This window comes from Zootoca vivipara, chromosome 2 (genome assembly GCF_963506605.1).
Source record: "Zootoca vivipara chromosome 2, rZooViv1.1, whole genome shotgun sequence".
Taxonomy (NCBI): domain Eukaryota; kingdom Metazoa; phylum Chordata; class Lepidosauria; order Squamata; family Lacertidae; genus Zootoca; species Zootoca vivipara.
In genome coordinates this window covers 114,510,133-114,531,060 of record NC_083277.1, presented here as the reverse complement: position 1 = coordinate 114,531,060, position 20,928 = coordinate 114,510,133, and the positions used below count along the sequence as shown (strand labels likewise).

The window sequence follows — 20,928 nt, the reverse complement described above, 5'->3', positions numbered from 1 at the left end:
CCGTTATTGAACGGGCTGAAAACCACTAGTATATAAATGAAGTCGGAGGAAGGCACTGAGGAACCCAATGGGCAACGGTTGTAGTTCACTAGTCATAGGCTCTGCATGCAAAACAGTACCAAATTCAGTTTCCAGCTACAGATTGGAACCCTGGAAAGAAGTGTTTTTAGAGAATACCAACCTTTGTTGGCAAGGCAACTTAATAGAGAAGTAGTTTGTATATTTCAGCTCTTCGGGCACTCTCAATAGTTTGGTGGGTTGTGGGTAACTGGCCATTGACGGTAATAATGAACTGAATTTTTGGCAGAGTTGAGATGGAGAAACTGAGGGGAGCAAGCACACACACACCAAATTCCTAAATAGGTCACAAAAAAGGATCAGACACCACACTGTAATGGTAAAAAGATACAAGTTTATAACATTTTATAAAAACTACAGTTTAAAAGTGATCCTGCCCATGGGTAACACACACCCTGCCCCAATTCCCTCCCTTATAGCAAAATAAGTGAATTAAAGGGAAGGGGGGGGAAGGGAAATTAAAAAAAAAGCCACTGGACTAGGCTGGAGCAATATGGACAAATTCATAGATCCTCTGTTCAGCCTGAAGTGCTAAGTATTCTTCCTTCCTCTTGTCTACGAATGGAAGGAGTGTGTAAAAAGCCAGTCAGAACAGATCCTCTTCCCTTCTGACCTCAAACGAACAGGGCAATCTTAACCATGTCTACTCAGAAGTAAGTCCTATTTAATTCAATGGGGCTTACTCCCAGGTAGGTGGGGTTAAGGCTGCAGCTTCAATTCCAAAACCTCAAGGCCAGCAGTATGTCTACCAAATATCACAGCACCCTAAGGCAGCCTGTCAAGTACCTTAAAAATGACACAGAACGATTTGCTGGTGAGTTTTGTGCACAAGCTACCAGTGAGACAACCAGAATTTCAACAGGTTTCAAGCCACACCCACTGATGGGGTGCCAGTTTCTCAACTTCTACAGAAGAATAGGTATTGGGTAGAGGTTAGGGGGGAAAGCATCTCCTAAAAGTTTTCCCAAATGCACGTTAATGTTAGGAGGCTTCAATCGGTGCACTGAAGTTGTGCGTACAAATAACATCTGGGGGGGGGGGGCTGTGGGCACTGGTTCACTGCAACATGGCACACACTCAAAAAACACTAGATTTTTCCCCATGCCCAGAAAGGGAAGAAGTTGTGTTTAGAGACCAGAGTTTATGCAGAGCCCTGCTTCCGCGCTGCAACTCCTCCTCCTGCTTGAAATCCGCTTTGTTCTCTGTTATAGCCATAACAATGCCAACCCCTGCCAACTGCATTTGTTCGCATCGCCTTCCCGAACCCCTTGCCAAGTTTAAAACTTTCTTTCAACACAACCACCTCTTTGTGCTACTCGATGAACAGACAAGATTTGTTTTGAAACCATTTCATTTTTAAAGTCACAGACACTTCCCGGTCAAGTTTCACTTCTGTTCCTAGTCAATTTCACCTCCCATCAGTGAAAAATGCAAGACTTCACTCACCCTGGGTGTTGCTATCAATTCACTTGAGAAGGGTTCTTGTGTCATTCAAGTATCGCTTCCAAGAAGATGACAACCAAGCCTGTTGCACACACTAGCATAGCCATGCGATACAGTATTTCCTGGATAACACCATTTCAGGCAGGGTAGGAGAAAGTTGCATGTTTTACACATTGATACTTTTTCACTTTGACATGGTAACTCGCTGTGTGCAGGCGTTCTGTCTTTTAGGACATTCGAGCACATCACTTGTTGCACACTTTAGTCGTAAAGCTCAGGAAAAAAAGCTTTAACCATGGTTTTCCTTACCATATATAATTCTGACTCCCTCAGGAGAGATTGCCTACAGTCCCATAAAAACACAACAGCCATTTTCCAGGACTTCCCAAAGCAATTTGTTCCTTGAAGGCACCTGAAAGTTCTGCAAAGCTCTCCCCTAAAGATTTTCCTTAGAGGATACTCGAGGAACACTGGGGATACTTTTACAAAGACAAGCAAGCTCACCTTGCAAACAAATTAATCTTCAGAGCCAAGCTGGGCCACATTTCTGTATACACTGAAGTGTGATTTGAACTACTGGATAAGCCACAAGCTAAGCCATGTGTCAACTGTACAAGGAAGATGGCTGCAATGGGAAGTAGAAACACCCTCCTTCCCACTCACTCAACTCACCCAGCTAGCTATGTTGCCTTTAATACCAACAGCAGCACCCTCCATCATTCTCGCCAGGTTCTGAGAGGAACCCCAACAGCAAAGATCATGTGCCACACAGCAGCTCATGCAAGCCATTTCCAAATCTGCACTTCACCATGTATCTGCCTGAGCAGAAACAAGCATTTCCCTTTGCTAGCTAGCTCAATGAGGAGCTGGACTGATAGCTAACCCAATGGCTGGCTGCGCTGGCCAAGTGTTAACAAGCAGGCTGAAGAGTGCTCATTTGGTGGCACGCTAGCCTGCCAAGCCTCAAATAGCTTTGTGCTGTAAAAAGCCACACACGCTTCAGAGGGATCGAAGCAATGATGGGTCATTGCCCTGTTTGGCACACAAAGGGGTCTGGCATCAAGCCTGCTCAAGAGAACCAGATGATTTTCAGTCTGCTGAATGGGGAAATAAGCCGCAACACTGAGTACTTTTGCAGTGCCATGGCATTACTGAATTACTGGAGGATTAATGCCAGAGGATTAACCAGAAGAGAGCAGAACAGCAATGCCTAGTGTTCAACGAAAAGGCGTTTCCTGCTAGAGGAAGATTTTTCCTTTTTAAAAACACTTAGTGCTTCTTGCCCTAGAATTGCGGCACAAGAGAGGAGGAAGCCAGGAGAGAATCCCAACTTATTGTATTTCTACATGTATTTTCTAATGCACAACCCCATTTCTGCTTCTGTGGAAAGCGAAATCACAAAGCCACGTGGTCGCTCAATTGTTATTATTTTCTAAGAGAGCCAACATTTTTGTACAATGCTTTTTGCTCGCCCCAACCCAAACAACAAGCCACAGTTCCCACTGTGTTACACTTAACAAATCAGCACAATGAAGTGCAGAGTAAAAGGGGGCTGAACTAATTATAGCTTTTAACTGGGGGGGGAGGGGGTTCAATTTACCTAATGAAAGGAAGTGGGAATGAAGCACTGGTTCTCCTAACACACACAAGAGGGGGGACTTGAAAAAGCTCCCTTTCCATCTCTGCTCCAAGAGCCGAAGTAACCAGTAAGTCTTGGAAGCACCATTATGATTTGGCATAATCCTCATCTTGCACCAGGAAAGCTGGACTTATGACCTGCTCTGTAGAAGTACAGAACAAATGGCGGCGGAAGTCCTTTCCAACAGTGCTTTCTGTTCCACGACTTAAGACAGCCTACTCCTGGGTAGGCACTGCAATGCAATGCCGTCAAGCAGTGTTAACAAACCACATAGCACACAAAACTCTCCCACTGGCCGCTCCAACAAAAGTTCAGGCTGACTGCAAGAGGATGAGGGAGTCTAAGAAGCTACACTGCCTTTTAGACAGCCACTTGGGAAATGGCAGAGAACATTTTAAAAGAAACCAACCAGGTGATTTCTCCAAGTTTACAAGTGTTTTTGAGCCTCTAGCACGCAGCACTTACTACTAGAGCATTGTTGTACTTTTGGAGAAATCCTTCTTGATCTAAAGTATTCCACCTCTATTTACAAACCTTTCCAGTTGCATCGGCAGGACATTTAAACTTTCAAAAGTGCTTGCTGTCTCTCTCTGCAACATGACCTCATGGAGGAAGCCAGTCCTCTACTGATCCATGTCTCAGAAGCTGGCTTGCAGCGAGGGGTGAGTGGGAAGTGGGACCCAATAGAAGCCTGCAAAAGCCTGGGAGAGGTTAACTCTAGAATGGGGAAAGGGTAGGAGAAGAGTTTATCGCACAAAAGACACAGGAGGATTTCAGATATAGGTGTCCGTTCACAAGACAGGGGTTCCAATGGCAGAGTTCTGAACTGGCTGTTCTCTCTCTCCCCACACCCCAACGCAGTCACAAACCCTGTGTGAGAACCAAAACCGATGGCAAGATTTTGCAGACACCTGCTTTCCTTGCAGACTTGCTGCTGTTTGTTGCAACCCAGCAGTGATGACAGCACCAGCCAGGATCACATCTTCTGAATCGGGCTGAATCTTTTGAAAAGAGACCCCCCCTCCAATTAAGGCCTGCAAAAACTGGGACAGCCAAGAGCAACTGCAGACTTTGCTTCTCTCGGACAATGGCTTTCCTAAGATAGCAGATAGCAGTACTTTGGCCGAGGCAGCAGAAACCAATATGAAGGAGTAAGGGCATCCTGGTCTTGGTATAGTTGTGAGCTTCGAGTACAGCTGCTTGTCATCTTCCTCCACGCAGCACAAGATGGATTATAGTCCCCTCCTGCCAGAGGAACACTTTGAAACCATGGACTATCACTGACTCTCGTGGTGGTGTTGGTTTTTTGGAGGGGTGGGTGAGGAAGGAAGATATGAATTGTACATGAAGCGGAGTTCAATGGGGTGGATCCTGAACACATACAGGATATATATATATATATACAAGGGAAGGGGAGCAAGAGCCAAGTTTCCTGCAAAAGGTCTGAAGCATCCCTCCTCACTGGAAGTAGCCAGACGTGTCCCTCCAGCCAGCAATCAGTAGCATCTCCTCTTGGGAGCTCACTGGGAGTGAACACCTGAAAGTTTGGCTTTTATGGTACCCAGGAGCACACATCACCCCACCAGCCCTTGTTTCTTGAAACCTGAGGGTCGAGAAAGGGATCCTGCAGGAGAATAAAAAGCTCTGTAGACCTTCTGGAAAAGCTCTAATGAGACAGGCTCCTGTTATGGCAAAGCTCTGATGCGACCCCTTGGAATTGAAATCCTTCTGTTGCTAACCTGTCTCTTAAATCCACAGCTTTTGCTTCTCAGCTCTGCGAAAACTGTTTGGTGCTTGATTGTTGTCTTTTTAAAATAATAATAATTTTTAAAATGATTATTAGTCTGTCCTTCTTCCATCTTCGCAAGCCCAAAAGGCTGGGCAAGAGCTGGCAGATCTGTCAATCGAGAGCATCGAACATCATAATCAGGTCTTGCAGGAGGGTTCAGCCGTTCTCACAAAGCCTTTCCTGAGGCAAATGGTGATAACTCCAACAAAAAACAGGAACTCAGACAAAGTTAATCCACAACCACAAGGGGCTGGGAAGCCAGCCCTGGTTTGTCCTCAACTTATTTACAGTGCCAAGACCTTGTCTGAAAGTCTGTGCCTCCACTCAGCTCTGCCCCCTTCCATAGGGGGAGGCCCAGCAGGCAAACACAAGCACAACCCCACCCCACCCCAACAAATGAACAAAATAACCCACAGATAATCCTGTTTGCTTTGCAGCTCCTCCTAGTTTCCCCTTTCTCCTGGCCTACCCCTAAAGCAGCAGCTGTGAGTCAGACGCTTTGCTCGGGCAACCCTGGCACATTCGTTTGTGTCTCAGCAGCCGGTCTGTCCTGGAGAAGCTCTGAAAGGAACAAAGGAGAGGAGAGGAAACATCTCAGAAGTGGCACATGGAAGAAAGCGGGGCAGGGAAAGTCAGAGGGAAAGTTAAAGGCTCAGTTCCAAGTGGGGGAGGGGAACACTTAAGCATGGAAAAAAGTGTTGCATTTGGAGAATAAGCCTGAAACCACAAGAAACCAAGGAGTGAAATTTTGCCCCCCCCCTCCAGCTTCTTGGCCTTAGGGTTGCCAGATCATAATTCTGTAGTAGCAGCAGAAGCCAGAGTTGGGAGAAACTCATTTATCCCTTTCAGGCTTTCTCTGTCAAAAGAGAGAAAGCTAGATCGGCATAAGGGAACTCCTTCCAATTCTGGCTTCCTCTCTACTTTGCCTTCTTGCCCAGTGCACAGCCAGCTCTCCTTCCACCCCTAGATCCTCCTTTCTCAACCCTGCACCCCCAGATGTTAGACAACAACTCCCACCATTCCTAGCTGGCAGGACCAGTGGTAAGGGATGATGGAAGTTGTAGGTCCAACAACATAGGCGGAAACAAGGCTGAGAAAGGCTGCCCTAGATCCTACCTGCAGTTTTGCCTCAGAGCAACTTTCTTCTTGGACCCTCCTTTAACTATGTCTCCAACACCAATTATTTCTTCCAGTTCCCCGCTTTTCGGCCTCTCACTTCCTTTAGCTACTCAGATCTCTTGGAACAGCTCTCCAGCCCTCCTCTCTCCCTTCCCACAGAGCATACACCCCCTGCTCATCTTAAGCACTGATTCAAAGCCACTTCTTGCCTTAGTTCCTTGTCTCAAGCCTCATTCGCTACCTACACTCCCTTTGGGTTCTTGCTTTCTCAGCCTGTTGCCTACTCTGTATCATTCCTCTAGCCACCTTGCCTCTTCAGTCCCTGACCCTTCGTTTCTCTCTCCCCTGGGACCTCTTCTGGGTCCTCAGCCTGTCCTACAAGAGATTTGGATTGCAGCTACAATGACTATTCTCTCTTCCCCCACTTAAGTAGGATTGCAAACAGTTCACAGTACGCTGAGTGACTGAACATTCCATGTCATGCAAGTGTAACCAGAGGCTTCACAGCCAAAAGCATCGTCCAGTATAGATACATGGGGGTTTGTTGTTTTTGCTGGTTATTATGATATATATATATATTTTGCATTTTCTATACTGCCCTGTGAGGCTCAGATGAAGGGCAGTATAAAAATAATAATATACTAAGGAATAGCCCCAAACTAGAATGTAAAATCACGGTTTGAAATGGATGGCAAACCAGGGTTTGTGTTAATCATGGTTAAGCATTACATTTGGACAGAGTAAACAATGGTTGTTTGCTGGCTTTTCCAAATCTCTTACTGCTGGCAAGGTGATAGCCCAGTCTTACTAGTTCTGAACTAAGTATGTCCTCCATGAGCAGGGCTTGGCTGAACTATGATTTCACTGTATGTCTGATACTTTAACTAGGGTTTTTAAAAAACCAAATCATAGGGTTGCGCACAGCTAAATGTATCTGTACTGTGAATAATAATAATAATTATTATTATTATTATTTATACCTCGCCCATCTGGCTGGGTTTCCCCAGCCACTCTGGGCGGCTTTCAGCAGAATATTAAAATACAATGATTCATCCCGTATTAAAAGGTTCACTAAACATAAACTGCAGCTATAGAGTATTAGCAAGGCCATGTACTGGGGCACACAAAAACAGAAGGAAAAGAGAGGTGAACTGTACAGACAGACAGAATCAACCACAGGAAGGGCAAAAGGAGCCATCTAGAGTCCTAGAGTCAGGACTGCATGTATTCTGCACACAAATACCAAAAATCCATAGGACGATGTAGTAAGCACAGAATCCTGTTTCCTTAGCAGAGAAATGCAAGTTTCTAGCCTCTGCGATTATCAAGAAAGATTTAAACGCATTATGTGCAATGCTTTAGGAAGCCCTTTACATCCTCTGCATAACTATCAGAACAAAATATGTAAATAAGCAGAATATGTGGCTGTTTGATTTGCATGGTTTGCAATTTGCAAAGTACAGCTACTTTTGGTGCAAAACTGATTTTTTAAAAAAATATAAAAAGTGCACACAGCCTGATTAATGCCCTGCTGTTCAATTATTTGAAACCCCACTTAGTCCCTCCTCAAGCTTCTGAAAAAAGTTATCCATACCTTTACTCTGTGGCTTAGAATGTTGTTTTAAAGTAAGCCCTAAAACGATAGCTTCTTAGAATTCTATGACAGGTTAGATATTTTCTGCTTACTCAAGAATTCCATGGATATGCAGGATACATGTAGCTCCAAAAACAATCAAGTCGTGCGCCATAAATCTCAGGAATGCAAGCACTGTCAATCAAAACAGACTTCTGCACAACTGAGAGTAACTTCCTGCTGCCACAAAGATCCATAATTATCTGGATATTCTCTCCCTTGCTGGGGAAAGCTGCCAGTTGCAGCCTAGTACTTTCTGCACCCTCTCAATCTAGAATCCCACCCAAGAGATCTCTTAGGAGGCAGCAGGCACCAATGCCTCCCTTCCCTTGGTGCAAAGAGGTCTCTCAAACATCAGGCGGGGGTGCTAACATTTCCCATCCTACACGTACAGTGACGACGGAGGCATTACCTGCAGGCAGCGCTCACACTGGTACGGCTTCTCCCCGCTGTGCACACGCTTGTGGCGCTCCAGGTGGTATTTCTGGATGAAGCGCATGTCGCACACATCACACTCAAATGGCTTCTCACCTGCAGAAAGGAGAAAGCAGGTGCTTTTGGGGTGGAAAGCAACTTTGGTGGCTGTCTCATTACTCCCACACCTTTTAAGCTCCAGCGATTAAAGGGGCATGCAGGGTCATCCCAACCTGGCTGGAGTGGGCCTTGCCCTCCGTCTCACTTACCAGTCCCTGGGATGCTCCCAGAGCCCTCCTCTGGAGCCAGAAGTGGGATGGGGGCTTTTTTAAACTGCTCCACTGAGGCTCGGGCAGCCACACACACCCCAGTGGAGCACTTTAAAGAAACTGCCTGCCTGTGCGAAGGCAGAGAGGGAGCCCTGTGGACGGAGTCTGACAGGCTCTGTCCACAGAGCTTTCTTTGCTGCCGCCGACTTTGCACAGGTAGATGGGATGCCTCTTCCTCCTGGCGCCGGGGACGAGGCAGTTTGTTCCTGCTGTTGAGTGCCAGGGTGAAACTGCCTCAGCTCCCTCGGTGGGAACGGAGCAGTTTCACACTGGCGCCAATGCAGTTTGCTCCCCCCCTTTCAACACCGCGACCGTGATGTTTGGGCTGGTGATACATGACAAAGTTGAAAACCTGATGTCGCCCACCTGATTTGCAAGAACTACCCTTGACACCAGATTTCTGGGTGGGGTAAGGAGGTTAAAGGGGGGAAATTGTTGGTTTGATGTGAATGATTCTTGGACTAAGGGGAGATAAAGGTTTTATTTATTTGTTAATTAATGGGTCTGAGTATCGCTTTGTTTAGTATGGTTTATTGTTGTTTGTTATTATTTTTAACATTATCACCACCACCACCACTATTATTTTTGTGTGTGTATTGAATGAATGAATGAATGTTCTGTTATATGAAATATTAATGTGATGATTCCCCTCTCTTTTTTCACTTATGGTAATGTAAGTATAAGTACTTATGGTAATAGAAGTATGGACCCAGGTGGCGCTGTGGGTTAAACCACTGAGCCTAGGGCTTGCTGATCAGAAGGTCAGCGGTTTGAATCCCTGTGACAGAATGAGTTCCCGTTGCTCGGTCCCAGCTCCTGCCAACCTAGCAGTTCGAAAGCACGTCAAAATGCAAGTAGATAAATAGGTAGGAAGGTAAACGGCGTTTCCGTGTGCTGCTCTGGTTCGCCAGAAGTGGCTTTGTCATGCTGGCCACATGACCTGGAAGCTATACGCCGGCTCCCTCGGCCAATAATGCGAGATGAGCGCGCAACCCCAGAGTCAGTCACGACTGGACCTAATGGTCCGGGGTCCCTTTAACTTTTAATATGAGTACAGCGGTACCTCGGTTTACGAACTTAATCCGTTCCGGAAGGACTCTGAGACTTCTTACCTGTATGGATGAGGATGTGCCTCTTGAGATGGTAACTGCTTCGGAACGCACCATAGCAGTGTTCGCAAATGAAGTTCTTGGGGATTCGGAGCTGGAACGACCCGTTCTGCTCAATCACCATGACCTGCTACCAAGGCACATATGGTTACTGCTACCTTCTTAGCTAACCTGTAACTTGCCTACCTACCCTGTCATTTAATAACTGGCTTGGAGTGGATTTAGAGGGAAAAGCTATCAAACTTCTGGTGCTTTTCCTGGAAAAAGAATGGAAGACGCGTAAAAGGAAGGGATGACTTTTCCAAAATCAAGATGGAAAACCAGAGCAAATACAGCAGGAAACAGGAATGGAAGATATGGAACTGGGTGTGAACTAATTGGTCAGGGGTCCCTTTACCTTTACGTAAATAACTATGGAGGGGATGCAGGTGGCTCTGTGGGTTAAACCACTGAGCCTAGGGCTTGCTGATCAGAAGGTCGGCGGTTCAAATCCCTGCGACAGAGTGAGCTCCCGTTGCTCGGTCCCAGCTCCTGCCAACCTAGCAGTTTGAAAGCATGTCAAAGTGCAAGTAGATAAATAGGTACTGCTCTGGTGGGAAGGTAAACGGCGTTTCAGGTTCGCCAGAAGCGGCTTTGTCATGCTGGCCACATGACCTGGAAGCTGTATGCCGGCTCCCTTGGCCAATAACACGAGATGAGCACCGCAACCCCAGAGTCGGTCACGACTGGACCTAATGGTCAGGGGTCCCTTTACCTTTAAATAACTATGGAATATCATTTTAATATATGATGGCAGAGGAGAGACTCTTGAATGGACAGAGATGGAAATACATTATTGTTTAAGATGGAGGAATGGTTGTTGAACTTATTGGAAACAAACTTGGTATGTTTGATAAGAGAAAAACTATTGCTGACATTTAATAACCTTCTGGACTTTTTGTGTAAAAAAGGGAAAACGAATTAATCCATTTGGGTCAGAGGAAAGGGGAAATATTGCCTAACAGAAAGCAGATCAGTTGGGTGTCATTCTAGAGTAATTATTTTGAGTAATTTCTTTTATGTAATTGACAGGAGGAAAACCAAAAATTCTTTTTATCTTTCTTCTCTCCCCCCCCCTTTTCCTTTGCTTTCTTTTCTCTTTCATTTTTGTTTTAATTTAGATTAGTTTCTTTTACTGTATTATGAAAAAGCTTCAAGAAAACCTTTTTTAAAAAGATTTTTAAAGCAGACCACGTAGCAGTCTCACCGACCTGCCAAGCCTCCTTTCCCTCCCTTTGTACTGCTACTACAATTCTGCTGCTACATATGGAGTCTGTTCGCAGTCCAGTCTCAGTGACCCACTTCCTGCATGTGCGTCCTTCACTTAAGAGCCAGATGCACGGGTGGGGGGAATCCTTACCTCAAGGGTTTCTCTCCGAGCCTCAGTTTAAACCCCAAAGACTCCCAGTTAATTACTAGGGCTGAGCAATATATCAATAACTCTTGTGGCTTATGTTGGCTGTCCAGTCCCAGAACTAAGATTACTGACGAGTTCAAAGTATTGAAAACTTTGTCTTCTCCTTGACATCTGATGGGAGGGTGTTCCACAGGGCATGCATGACTACCAAGAAGGCCCTCTGCCTGGTTCCCTGTAGTTTTGCTTCTCGCAGGGAGGGAATTGCCAGAAGGCCCTCGGCGCTGGACCTCAGTGTCCGGGCAGAACGATGGGGGTGGAGACGGTCCTTCAGGTATACTGGGCCAAGGCCGTTTAGGGCTTTAAAGATCAGCACCAACACTTTGAATTGTGCCCAGAAACATAATAGGAGCCAATGTAGATCTTTTAGGACTGGTGTTATATGGTCCCTCCCGAAAGTCATTCCTATGACTCCCTTGCTTAGCCTCTAGGACGCTGACACTTCTTTCCACTGTTTCAATGTGATTTATCCGCCTGCTATGTCACTGCATTTTTAAACTTACCAGTTATTTTATGCCTCCTTCCTACTACACTTTTAATGATTTGATCAATGGAATTGCTTCTCTCTCTCTTTATTACTATAGTCAGTGTTTTTAATCTGGAAGCCACCTTGGGGGCTGAAAGGCAGGGGAGGAATTTCTAAAAATGACCAGCCACTTCCAGCTGAGGGAGGTAGCCCTCCAGCCCCCCACAAGAATCGGACAGGCGTACAGCTCCACATCTTTGCCAGCAGCAGGGAGATCATACTGAGGAGGGCTAGACCTTTTGCTAGCCCGTACGACTTAAGATTACCTGCCTTTTTATGAGACTTTTTGGGTTGAGACCCTTCTGTCGCTTCCTCCTCCTTTCGGCTGCGCGACTTCTCGCTTTCCTTGCGGTGGTGTCCCTGGCAGAGAGGAAGCGGGACAACACAGGTCACAAAAACACCTGCAGCTCAACCCAGGGCCCTAAATGCCACGTTCCCTATCCAAGCTTTTTCTATTCGTCACCCACTGACACGGCTGGAAAGGGGCACAGGGGAGCACACAGGGACCAGCAGCGCAGACAAGCTGAAAGTGGGCTGGCCCCGTACCAGCATGCTTGGAGCACCCCTTTCTCCATTCTCCACCTGCTTAGGGCTTTGCTTCGGCATCATCTTCTTGCTGGCAACCGTCGGCACGAGGCAAACCCCAGAGAGTCCCTCGCAGGCCAGGAGACTCGCCTGCGGGGAAACGAAAGCGGAGAGCTGAGTACGAGACAAGGCGGGCCAGCCCAAAACGAGAACGTGGCTGCACCTTCTAAGCAAAGGGTAGGGAACCTCTGACCCAAATCCAGCCCTCTTGGCCTTTCGGGCCCTCGGGACACTTCCCAGCCCACATCTCCTCCTCAGCTAAACACCCTTCCCCCTAGGCCACACTCTTCATCAGCCTTACTTCATTCCCCACCCGCAATCCCCTTGCTTTTGCACTGCAGGAATGTGTCAGTGAATGCCAGTGATTACTCTTGCTTGCCTGGATGTAAGATAGAGGGGAACAGATGTGTGTACACGCACCAGCCTGCTGTGCAATGGTAAAAAACAAACAAACACCTGCATGTGTTGCTCCGCCCACTTTGGTCTTTGGCCCTGTCCAGATAAGAATGCAGGCCTTGGGCTGAAAAATGTCGCTCCTGTTCTAAACTGTGGGCCACATTTTGACATGGGACTATCATGCCCTGCGCTGGCGGTGTATGTGTTTGTTTACCAGCAAAGGATATGGATGAATCGCCATCTGTCATGGATGCTTTAGCAGTGTTTCCTGCATTGCAGGGGTTGCACTAGATGACCCTCAGGGGTCCCTTTCCAGCGCAACATTTCTATGGTTCTACTGGCATTGAAAGAATAGCAGGCCTCCAGCTAAGACAGTAGAGCGAGGTTACTTTGCTGAGCTCCAATGAATCATAAAACCTAAAGCCACTCAGCTCATTGTCTTTTCTGGCTCTCAGAGACTATTAGCGGTAGATACCCCAGGAGACCAGAGTGACAAACTTGTGGCAAACACACATGCTCTATCTCTAAAATGGCTGGCTTTTGTAGAACCCCCTTTGCTTTTCCACCTAGAGCAGTGCTTCTCAAACCTTTTTCGCTGGGCCACGCTTTCAGAATCAAAATTTGCTCGCCCCAAAGAAAAATTGTAATTGATAAGAAGCGCACTGGAAAACAAAAGGGAGAGCTGAAAATTTTTCACGTCTGGCAACCAATGCGCCCCTTCAGTTTCAGATGGGTAGACAAGTCTAAAAAGCCCAGGACACAAATTTTCACAGCCCTCTAGTGGCTATGGTGGTTCATTTACTGGAAATAACGTATTTAGCATTAACTCTGGAAGTGTATACTCGATTCTGATCAAACTAAGCCTCCGAGAGTACAATATACATCAGAAGGCTTAGTGTGGGTCAGGATCAAGCATTGGATGCCAGATGTGAAATATATTGGCATTATTTTCAGCTCTCCTACCATACTACTGTATTATTTTGATACTATGCTATGCTACACTGAAATATTTAAATGTTTGTTTGAGTGCCCTTGAATCTTTCCACCACACTTGCCATCCTCTCCTGCCAAACCCTTTTGAGGGCCGGTGACCTAGAGGCAACTCTTGCTCAACTTGGGACACCTGTCAAGCGGCTGCTTAACAATCTGTACCAAGCAGGGATGAGTCTTGTGGGTTACTAACAAGCAGAGCCGCAGGCCAGCAAGGTTATCACTGTCTGACATCTAGACCACAATTGCGTGGTGGGTTTTTTTTAATATTAAATATCAGTGTGCATTCCTGAGTTGGGAAGTAAGCTAAAGACAGGTAGCTCAGGTTTAAGCACTTTGGTTTTGCTTCCAAGCCTAAGAGGCAGACTCAGGGCAGGGATGGGGAACTTGTGGTTCTCCAGAAGTGGCTGGATTACAGCTCCCATCCATGACTACGGACCATGCTGGCTGGGGTTAAGGGGAGCTGGAGTCCAACAGGTCCCCCACCCTTGATTTAAGTGCTGCTTATCACCCACGTTTCCTTATTTCATATTTAAAATGTGCATAGGGAAGCGGCCAGAAATGGTGGAAACTCTGCATCTCCAGGATATCACAAGGATGAGACCCGAGCCAGACGAACTTTGAAGGACATTTTATGAGTCAGTATTGCATCAAAGCCGCATGCGGCCCTCGATGCCTTTTTGGGTGGCCCTCAGTAACATTTGACTCCACCTCCAGCCCTTGCGCTGCCTTCCCCTAGCAAAGTAAATGAGGTACTGAGCTTTGGGAAGGAGACATGAGGGCTCTGACAGGGTCCTAGAGTCCTCCTTCCTCCAGCCTAGCACTTTCCCAGCTTCGGGAAGGAGGCGAAAGGGCTCCTGCTAGAGCATTGTGCCTCCTTCCCAAAGTCCACCACCTTACTTAGTAGTAAAGTTTTGGGAAAGCCAAGTGAGGGCTGGGGAGGGGGTGTCAAATTTTGGGCTTGCTCCCCCCCCCACATGACAAGGTAGTGTGAGGCCTGGAAGTTCCATGTCAAAGTACCCTTGCATCTTCACTCAGTAAGAACAGTAAGAGCTGTTCAGTAAGTGGAATTTGCTACCAAGGAGTGTGGTGGAGACTCCTTCTTTGGAGGTCTTTAAGCAGAGGCTTGACAGGCATATGTCAAGAATGCTTTGATGGTGTTTCCTGCTTGGCAGGGGGTTGGACTGGATGGTCCTTGTGGTCTCTTCCAACTCTATGACTCTATGAGTATGAAAGTTGGGCTGCCCTGATAGTCTTTTATAGTGCCCTCTTCCTTACAGAGCTATGGGATTCTAGGACACAGTGATAGTTGATGGGGTGGGTGAGCGTAGGAAAAGGGGGAAATCTAATTATTCTACCAAATTTGTGGCTACAGAAGTAAACCTATTGACACTAGATTAGAATTCACGGTAGCTAGCCCAAAATGAGAGAAGGCAGTGTAGCATAACAAACAGAGTGTTGTACAAGAACCAGGCATTCCAAATTTCTAATCCCTGCTCAGCCATGAAGTTCTAGAGGCGACCTTAAGGTGGACACTCTCTCAAGGCTATACAGTGGGTGGTTGTTGGAAATCAAACTCCCAAGGGATGGGGAGGGATTGAAAAATAGTAAAGAAAGCATACATGTGTATCTGCATGCTTTCAAGGCTCCTTGTATGTTCCCCTTTACCTGATCCTTTTAAAAACAATGCTCAACAGCTTGCTGGTGTGTGTGTGTGCATGTGTATGTGTAGCAATTTCCTTCATATGAACTAAGACAGAGGCCAAGCAGTTTCAGTGAGCACCGATACTGCTTCTGAACATCACAGTTCAGGTGACTATGCATGAAACCTCCTGTTGCTCTTGCAACTGAGGATCCACTGCAGGTGGCCTACAGCAGCCTCTGTACTGTAACGTGGCACGACAACCAGTTCCCACGCCTCCCCGTGCCATGCCAGTGCCCTGCCACGCTTGGAATACTGGATAGAGCAAGGTGAGGGCAAAAAGAACTCCTAAGCAGCCTTTGCAGAATTGCCTCCACATCCTCTCTCCCCACCCCCTTCAAATATTATACAAGGCTCAAAGCCCTCACTGAAGCTGGACAAAAGAGGAAGCCACTTCTCTCCTGATCCACACCCCAAGCACAGCTGAGAGGAAAGGACCAGGATGGCCTGGCCACTAAGCACCTTGACTAGGGAGGGTCCAGCACTGAAGGCTTGGGAATGCATGCTAGTCACTGGAGCAGACCACTGAGAGCTCAGCTGCTTTTAGGTTTCGGAGAACGGATTATCACCGAGGGCACTTTGCAGCCACCTGCTGTAATGATGAATTCCTGTTGGGACAGGATGGGAAAACCGGCCTGTTACCTGAGCCATCGCGTTAGTCTGATAGTCCTCAATACGTAGATTTACGCCAAGTCCTTATGCTTTTCTCTCTCTCTCTTGCCCAGGAAAGAATTTTACGACTACAAAGATTTTTCAGTAAATTGTTTCTGCGTTGGTCCCGTCCAATACCTTCCACTTTGTCGACATCTTTCTGGAGTCGGGAGTGCCCAGAATTTGCGCACAGAAAGTTTCCCCAGCCCTGTCAAAAGCTGATGAAAGCTACAGGCTGTGCTGCTCTTGTGGATGAGTTACCCCAAACCTAAATCTGCCTTCAGGATGGGGATAGGATGCCAAGTCCTCCTACCGTAGCACAGCTGCCACAGTATTGCTGCTTCTCTTCTAATTTCAACCTGTGGGTTAATCCAGAAGATAGGTTTATTGAACCATTTATTTATTTCAGAATGGAGAGAGAGAGAGAGAGAGAGAGAGAGAGACAGACAGAGACTGAGAGACATTGATCAAAGACACTTTGAAGCAAGCAAAAAAATATGCATGGCTCAATATTACCATGCAGGAACAGACACACATACAAAAGACAAACAGTACCTATTAAGCAAGCACAGGTAAAATCCATCACACAAAAAATGCCCAAGAAACCAGTCTTGCTCGCTCTCAGGGAGCCTTCAACCTTCCTCAGCAACCAAGATATGGCTGATCATCTAATGATCAGGAGGGAGTTTGTTAGGCGGCTTCTTTTGACAGGGAGACACAGAGACAGGGATGCCATTATGGAAAAGGCTGTAGGCCCACCAGCCTTCTTCTGAACGTCTACCAATGAGTTAAAGTAAAGCAAGGCCTCATCTGAATATCTTAAGACATGAGATTGTGTTGGGTAAGGCAGGGAGGTTAAAAGTAAAGAACCCTCCCTACACCTCAGTGGGAACTTCAGGCAGTCACATTCTATGGATGCCTGCAAAAAATGGCTGTTGCTGCATCAGCATTTGTAGCAGGGAAAACTTGATAGGGTGTGTTCACAGACAGTTCACCACTGGTTTAACTACTGGGTGTACTCCTACCATCAGACAATTCACACTTGGCCAGTAGTGGTTTACTGTTTGACCTTGAAAGGTTTAAGGGAGCTAGGGTGAATAGAGTTTAACCACTTCTATCCTCAAGTAGAAATACGGTAGTTGGAGAGTGTCCCCCAGAATGCTTCTTCCCGCAACCCTTTGCTCATTAAAAGGACTGTGATGCTACTTTAGTTCTCAGCATGGGGACAAAGTGGAGAACAGCACAAACAGTACAGAACTGAAAGACTTTACTGCTGGAGTAAACTACTGCTGTTTAAAAGGTTGATAAAAAAAAGTTGTTCCTTGTTAGTATTCTCTGGCTTGTACAAATTGCAGGCCTTGGTTGGCAATCATGTTTTGGATTTAGGGTTGTAGCCAATGCTAGTCCTACTCAGAGTTGACCCACTAAAATTAATGTAACTAAGTTAAGTCATGGCTATTAACTTCAATGTGTCTACTTTGTGTAGGACTAGCACTGGGTGCAACTGTTTGCAGGAAGTTTTTAATTTTTGACTATTTACTATGTTTTTATATGTGCTGTAAGCCGCCCAGATGGGCGGGGTGTTGTTGTTGTTAAACAATATGATTACAATGGTGTTTCATTTTCCTGTACCACAAATGGTATGAATAAATTTCTGCTTCCTGTTGCCACCCCCACTTTCAAACGACGTAACCACTTTTAATTCGCATCTCATTCATGCAAAAAACCTTGTGTGGTGTCTTGAACTGCTGCACTGGTGCCAACAGCTGGGGAAATTTGCTACACTACGGCAACATCTTGCTCCACAACACAACACTAGTATAAGCATTTGCACCTGAACCTAATCACATTAAAAAAAAACCTTGCATAGCAAGATACTGATCTACAGCAATTAAGCAATTGTCCAGGCTTGCAAAGCAAGGGCAGATCCACATGTTACATTTTGCAGTCCAGGGTTCACTTCTTTGACTGAGCAATCTATATATAGGGACATCTTCAGAAATCACGTGTGAGCACATTATATACAATCCCCTATAAGAAATGGATGCCTGGATCAAAATCCAATGTTCAGTGATTCACAGTGAAGCAGTTGATTTACAGGGCAAGTGTCCACTGCCAACCAACATATGAAATCACCGTAACATCCAAACCCAGCTAATCTCTGCAGCTTTCTCTATGGTCTCAAAACTCCTAAATACTGATGCACACAGAATTATAATTGATTATCAAAGCATAATAAGAAATAAAATTTTAAAGTAACTTTGAATCCTATAAAGCGCTACTCTTAAACGTAACAAAACGGTAAATTGCCAGGTGAAACATCTAACGCTTCACATACAAGGGTGAATCTAGAGTACAGTCCAACCTCGGTTTTTGAACGTCTCAGATGCCGAACAATTCGGAAGCTGATCGCCGAAAACCCAGCAGTGAATGCTTCCATTTTCGAACGCGCCTTGGAAGCCAACCAGCTTCGGTTTTTGAACGTTTTGGAAGTCGAACGCACTTCTGGAATGAATTACGTTCGAAAACAGAGGTTCCACTGTAACTGTTTAAGTTAGCATTACCATAGGTAACTGAATGGCCATGCATGTCTACGTTAAGTAACCAAATAACTATCTACAATGTTTTACACAGAGAAATAAATATTAGCAGCACACAAGATGGCAAATATACATTGTGTGCAGAGAGAAAATGATACCAAAAAAACCTGAAGAGCGAAGGGCAAGGTGAAACACAAGGTAGTGCTAGAAGGTAGTAATTTGCTACCAAAGGTACTTCCGGGTACATTGAGCATATTTTTACTTTAGTGGAACAGGATAGATTGAAGACACTTTTCTTGCTGAGGAGGACCTATGGTTGTATTGAGCAACCTTCACAAAATAAATCACTACCTTCTAGTACCAGCTAGAGACGTACCTCTTCCTTTGCTCTTCCATAGCGTGGATGACTAGCATCTCATGTCCAGAAATCCCTCTGCCCTCAACTGAAAAATCTCACGTAGTTTGGACAGCATTTTTTATGGGAGCATGTCTTCCTATGCATTTGTTTGGGGCAGTATTCAAAACTCCCCTTGTTCTAGGTGCATTTTGCGACAGGGAATTCCATTATGGCCGGCAGTTTCTGAGCTCTGGGCACAGAACTGTGCCTAAGATTTCAGATTAAAAACTGCAGCGAGGAAGGAAAGGAGGATCTTTTTCTGCCTCCCCACTTCCAGCTACTCCCTGAAGACTGGGGAAGAGACCCTCTTAAGAATATAAGGGGTGGGCGGGCAGGGGAAGGACTAGACCATGTGAAAAATGAACATACTGTAAAATTTTAGCTGCAGTTCATTCATTTTCAGCTTTGTATTCTTGTTATTAAAAAGTATGCCTAGACATTCTGTTGTTGCACCCCTAACCTAGGTTTAAGGTGTCATTTAGCTCCTAGATTTCATTTCTCAGTTTCTAGCACTGATTCAGGGTGGGAACAACATTAAAAGTTTGAGGGCCTCAACAGCCCCAGGTATAGGCTAATACTACCAGCAAACTATTTTATTATACTATTTTATTTTACATAAATCTTCATGTAAAAGGGCAATTGCTTTTATTTTATTATTTTTATTTTATTAAGACAAGCTGTGTGTTTATATTCAGCTCCAAGTTGTTGAGATCCTTAAACAACATTAAGTAACACCCTTTATAGTTCTGTGCAAGAACTCCTTGTGTTTTACTAAATTCTGTTGCTGTGTAAGGATTGATATAAAACCTGCATAAAGATTATAATGTTCAAAAAATTTAACTTACACATCACCACCAACATGCATACTGTTGGTGTCATAAGGAAAATTGCCCTAACCAGCTCACAATGTAATTCTGTTGCAAATTTCAGGACGTGAGGGAAAGGAAATGAAGAAGAATGAGAGAAAGGGGAGCAACAAGGAACAAGTACTGTATCTGCAAAGATAATTAGAAGTTGCTGTGTTTGGCATTTGACACTACAGAATCAGACAAGAACTCTGTGGCAAAAGTGGGCATCACAATTTGAGAGAAGTTCTGGGAAGCCATTTCAAACATAAAGGAGAGCAATCTCAGTCACACATATGGCTCTTTCTGTGCACAGCCCCACTCCTTTACACACCCACCAAAACCCAGCACATAGCATCCCATGTTCTAATCGTCATATTAATTCCTGCATGGAAATACTACTCCGATGTAGAAATGTAACATTGCTGATGCAGCCCTAGCCTTGAAAACCTTTTATGTCTCACCAGGTTATGTGAATTAAGAAAGTAGAGATGAATTCCACCTCTGCACAATCCCCCTCCGTTGCTTGGATAAAGCCTGGGATATGAAGATGGGGAACAAAATCGTTTCCTATTGATGAGGTGCTTAAAAAGCGTGACTGCCCGCACGTGTGTCAGCGTTATTATCCGCCTCCTGCAGATGGGCTAGCGGGGTGCCTTGAACGAGAGGTCCTGCGCTTTTGTGGCAGATGCAAAAAATTCAAAAGCAGCGGCCTCCTGAGTCGTTGCTCGGCCATCAGTTTTAAAGGACAACTGCCTCCCCACCCCCTCACAAAAATTAAAATAAAATCCCTTCTCCTTACTGCAAAAAATAAAACTAAAAAATGCACGAGGAGTTCCAGGCACCAACGGGGTGCAAGGCGTGGGGGGCAGGTGCGCAGCGGGGAACCCAGCGAGCGAGAAGGTCGTGTGCAAAACAAAACACAAAAAACCGTGCAAGCGCCACAGCAGCCGCGCACGCGGGTCGCGCGTGCCCGGGAGCAAGAGGGAAAACCGGCTTCCCGCGAGGGCTCGCCAAGAACGGGCTCCTTGCAGGGGGTCCCGCCAGCGGCTCCGTCGCCGCGGGCCAGCCTCGCGCTCGTGCCCCCCCCCGCCCCGTAACTCTCCTCTCGGAGCCCCCAAGGCCGCACCTGAAGCTCCACTCCCGCTGTTTCGGCTCCCGCTTCTCCCGGGGAGGCAAATTCGCGCCCAGGCACCTCCGCCGCCGAGCCCTCCCGGCCTCCACAGCCGCCCGCCGCCGCCACCCCGGAAGCGGAAGCGTCGGAACCCGGTACAGACGCACAGGGCAATC

At 46.1% G+C, this 20,928-nt stretch overlaps 1 protein-coding gene across 13 annotated transcripts; it reads right to left on the bottom strand.

Annotated features, from left to right (window-relative positions):
* Nucleotides 1–19: 19 nt before the first annotated feature.
* ZNF740 (zinc finger protein 740) lies at nt 20–20,899 on the bottom strand. Of its 13 annotated transcripts, XM_060272088.1 has the most exons (9): nt 20,768–20,884; nt 20,103–20,175; nt 16,170–16,215; nt 15,668–15,813; nt 12,079–12,207; nt 11,803–11,892; nt 9,557–9,683; nt 8,114–8,232; nt 20–5,510 (listed from the first exon to the last, which is right to left on the bottom strand). In XM_060272088.1, the coding sequence occupies exons 4-9, from the start codon at nt 15,707–15,709 to the stop codon at nt 5,421–5,423; spliced, it is 597 nt and encodes a 198-aa protein (XP_060128071.1). In that variant the 5' UTR covers nt 15,710–15,813; nt 16,170–16,215; nt 20,103–20,175; nt 20,768–20,884; the 3' UTR covers nt 20–5,420. The 13 variants fall into 13 exon arrangements, with proteins under 13 accessions (XP_060128071.1, XP_034955594.1, XP_034955576.1 ...); XM_035099703.2 differs by lacking the exon at nt 20,103–20,175 and having other exon boundaries at nt 20,768–20,899; XM_035099685.2 differs by having other exon boundaries at nt 15,668–16,215.
* Between the last annotated feature and the right edge of the window lie 29 nt (nt 20,900–20,928).

Excerpts from the sequence above, each read along its gene's own strand:
- ZNF740 (XM_035099675.2), bottom strand. The coding sequence starts at position 15,709 with ATGCATTCCCAAGCCTTCAGTGCTGGACCCTCCCTAGTCAAG. Across the intron at positions 9,684-11,802 it reads CCAAAAAGTCTCATAAAAAG|CAGGTCATGGTGATTGAGCA; the intron begins GCAGGTAATCTT and ends GTGCCTTGGTAG. Across the intron at positions 5,511-8,113 it reads AGTGTGAGCGCTGCCTGCAG|AGCTTCTCCAGGACAGACCG; the intron begins GTAATGCCTCCG and ends TGTTCCTTTCAG.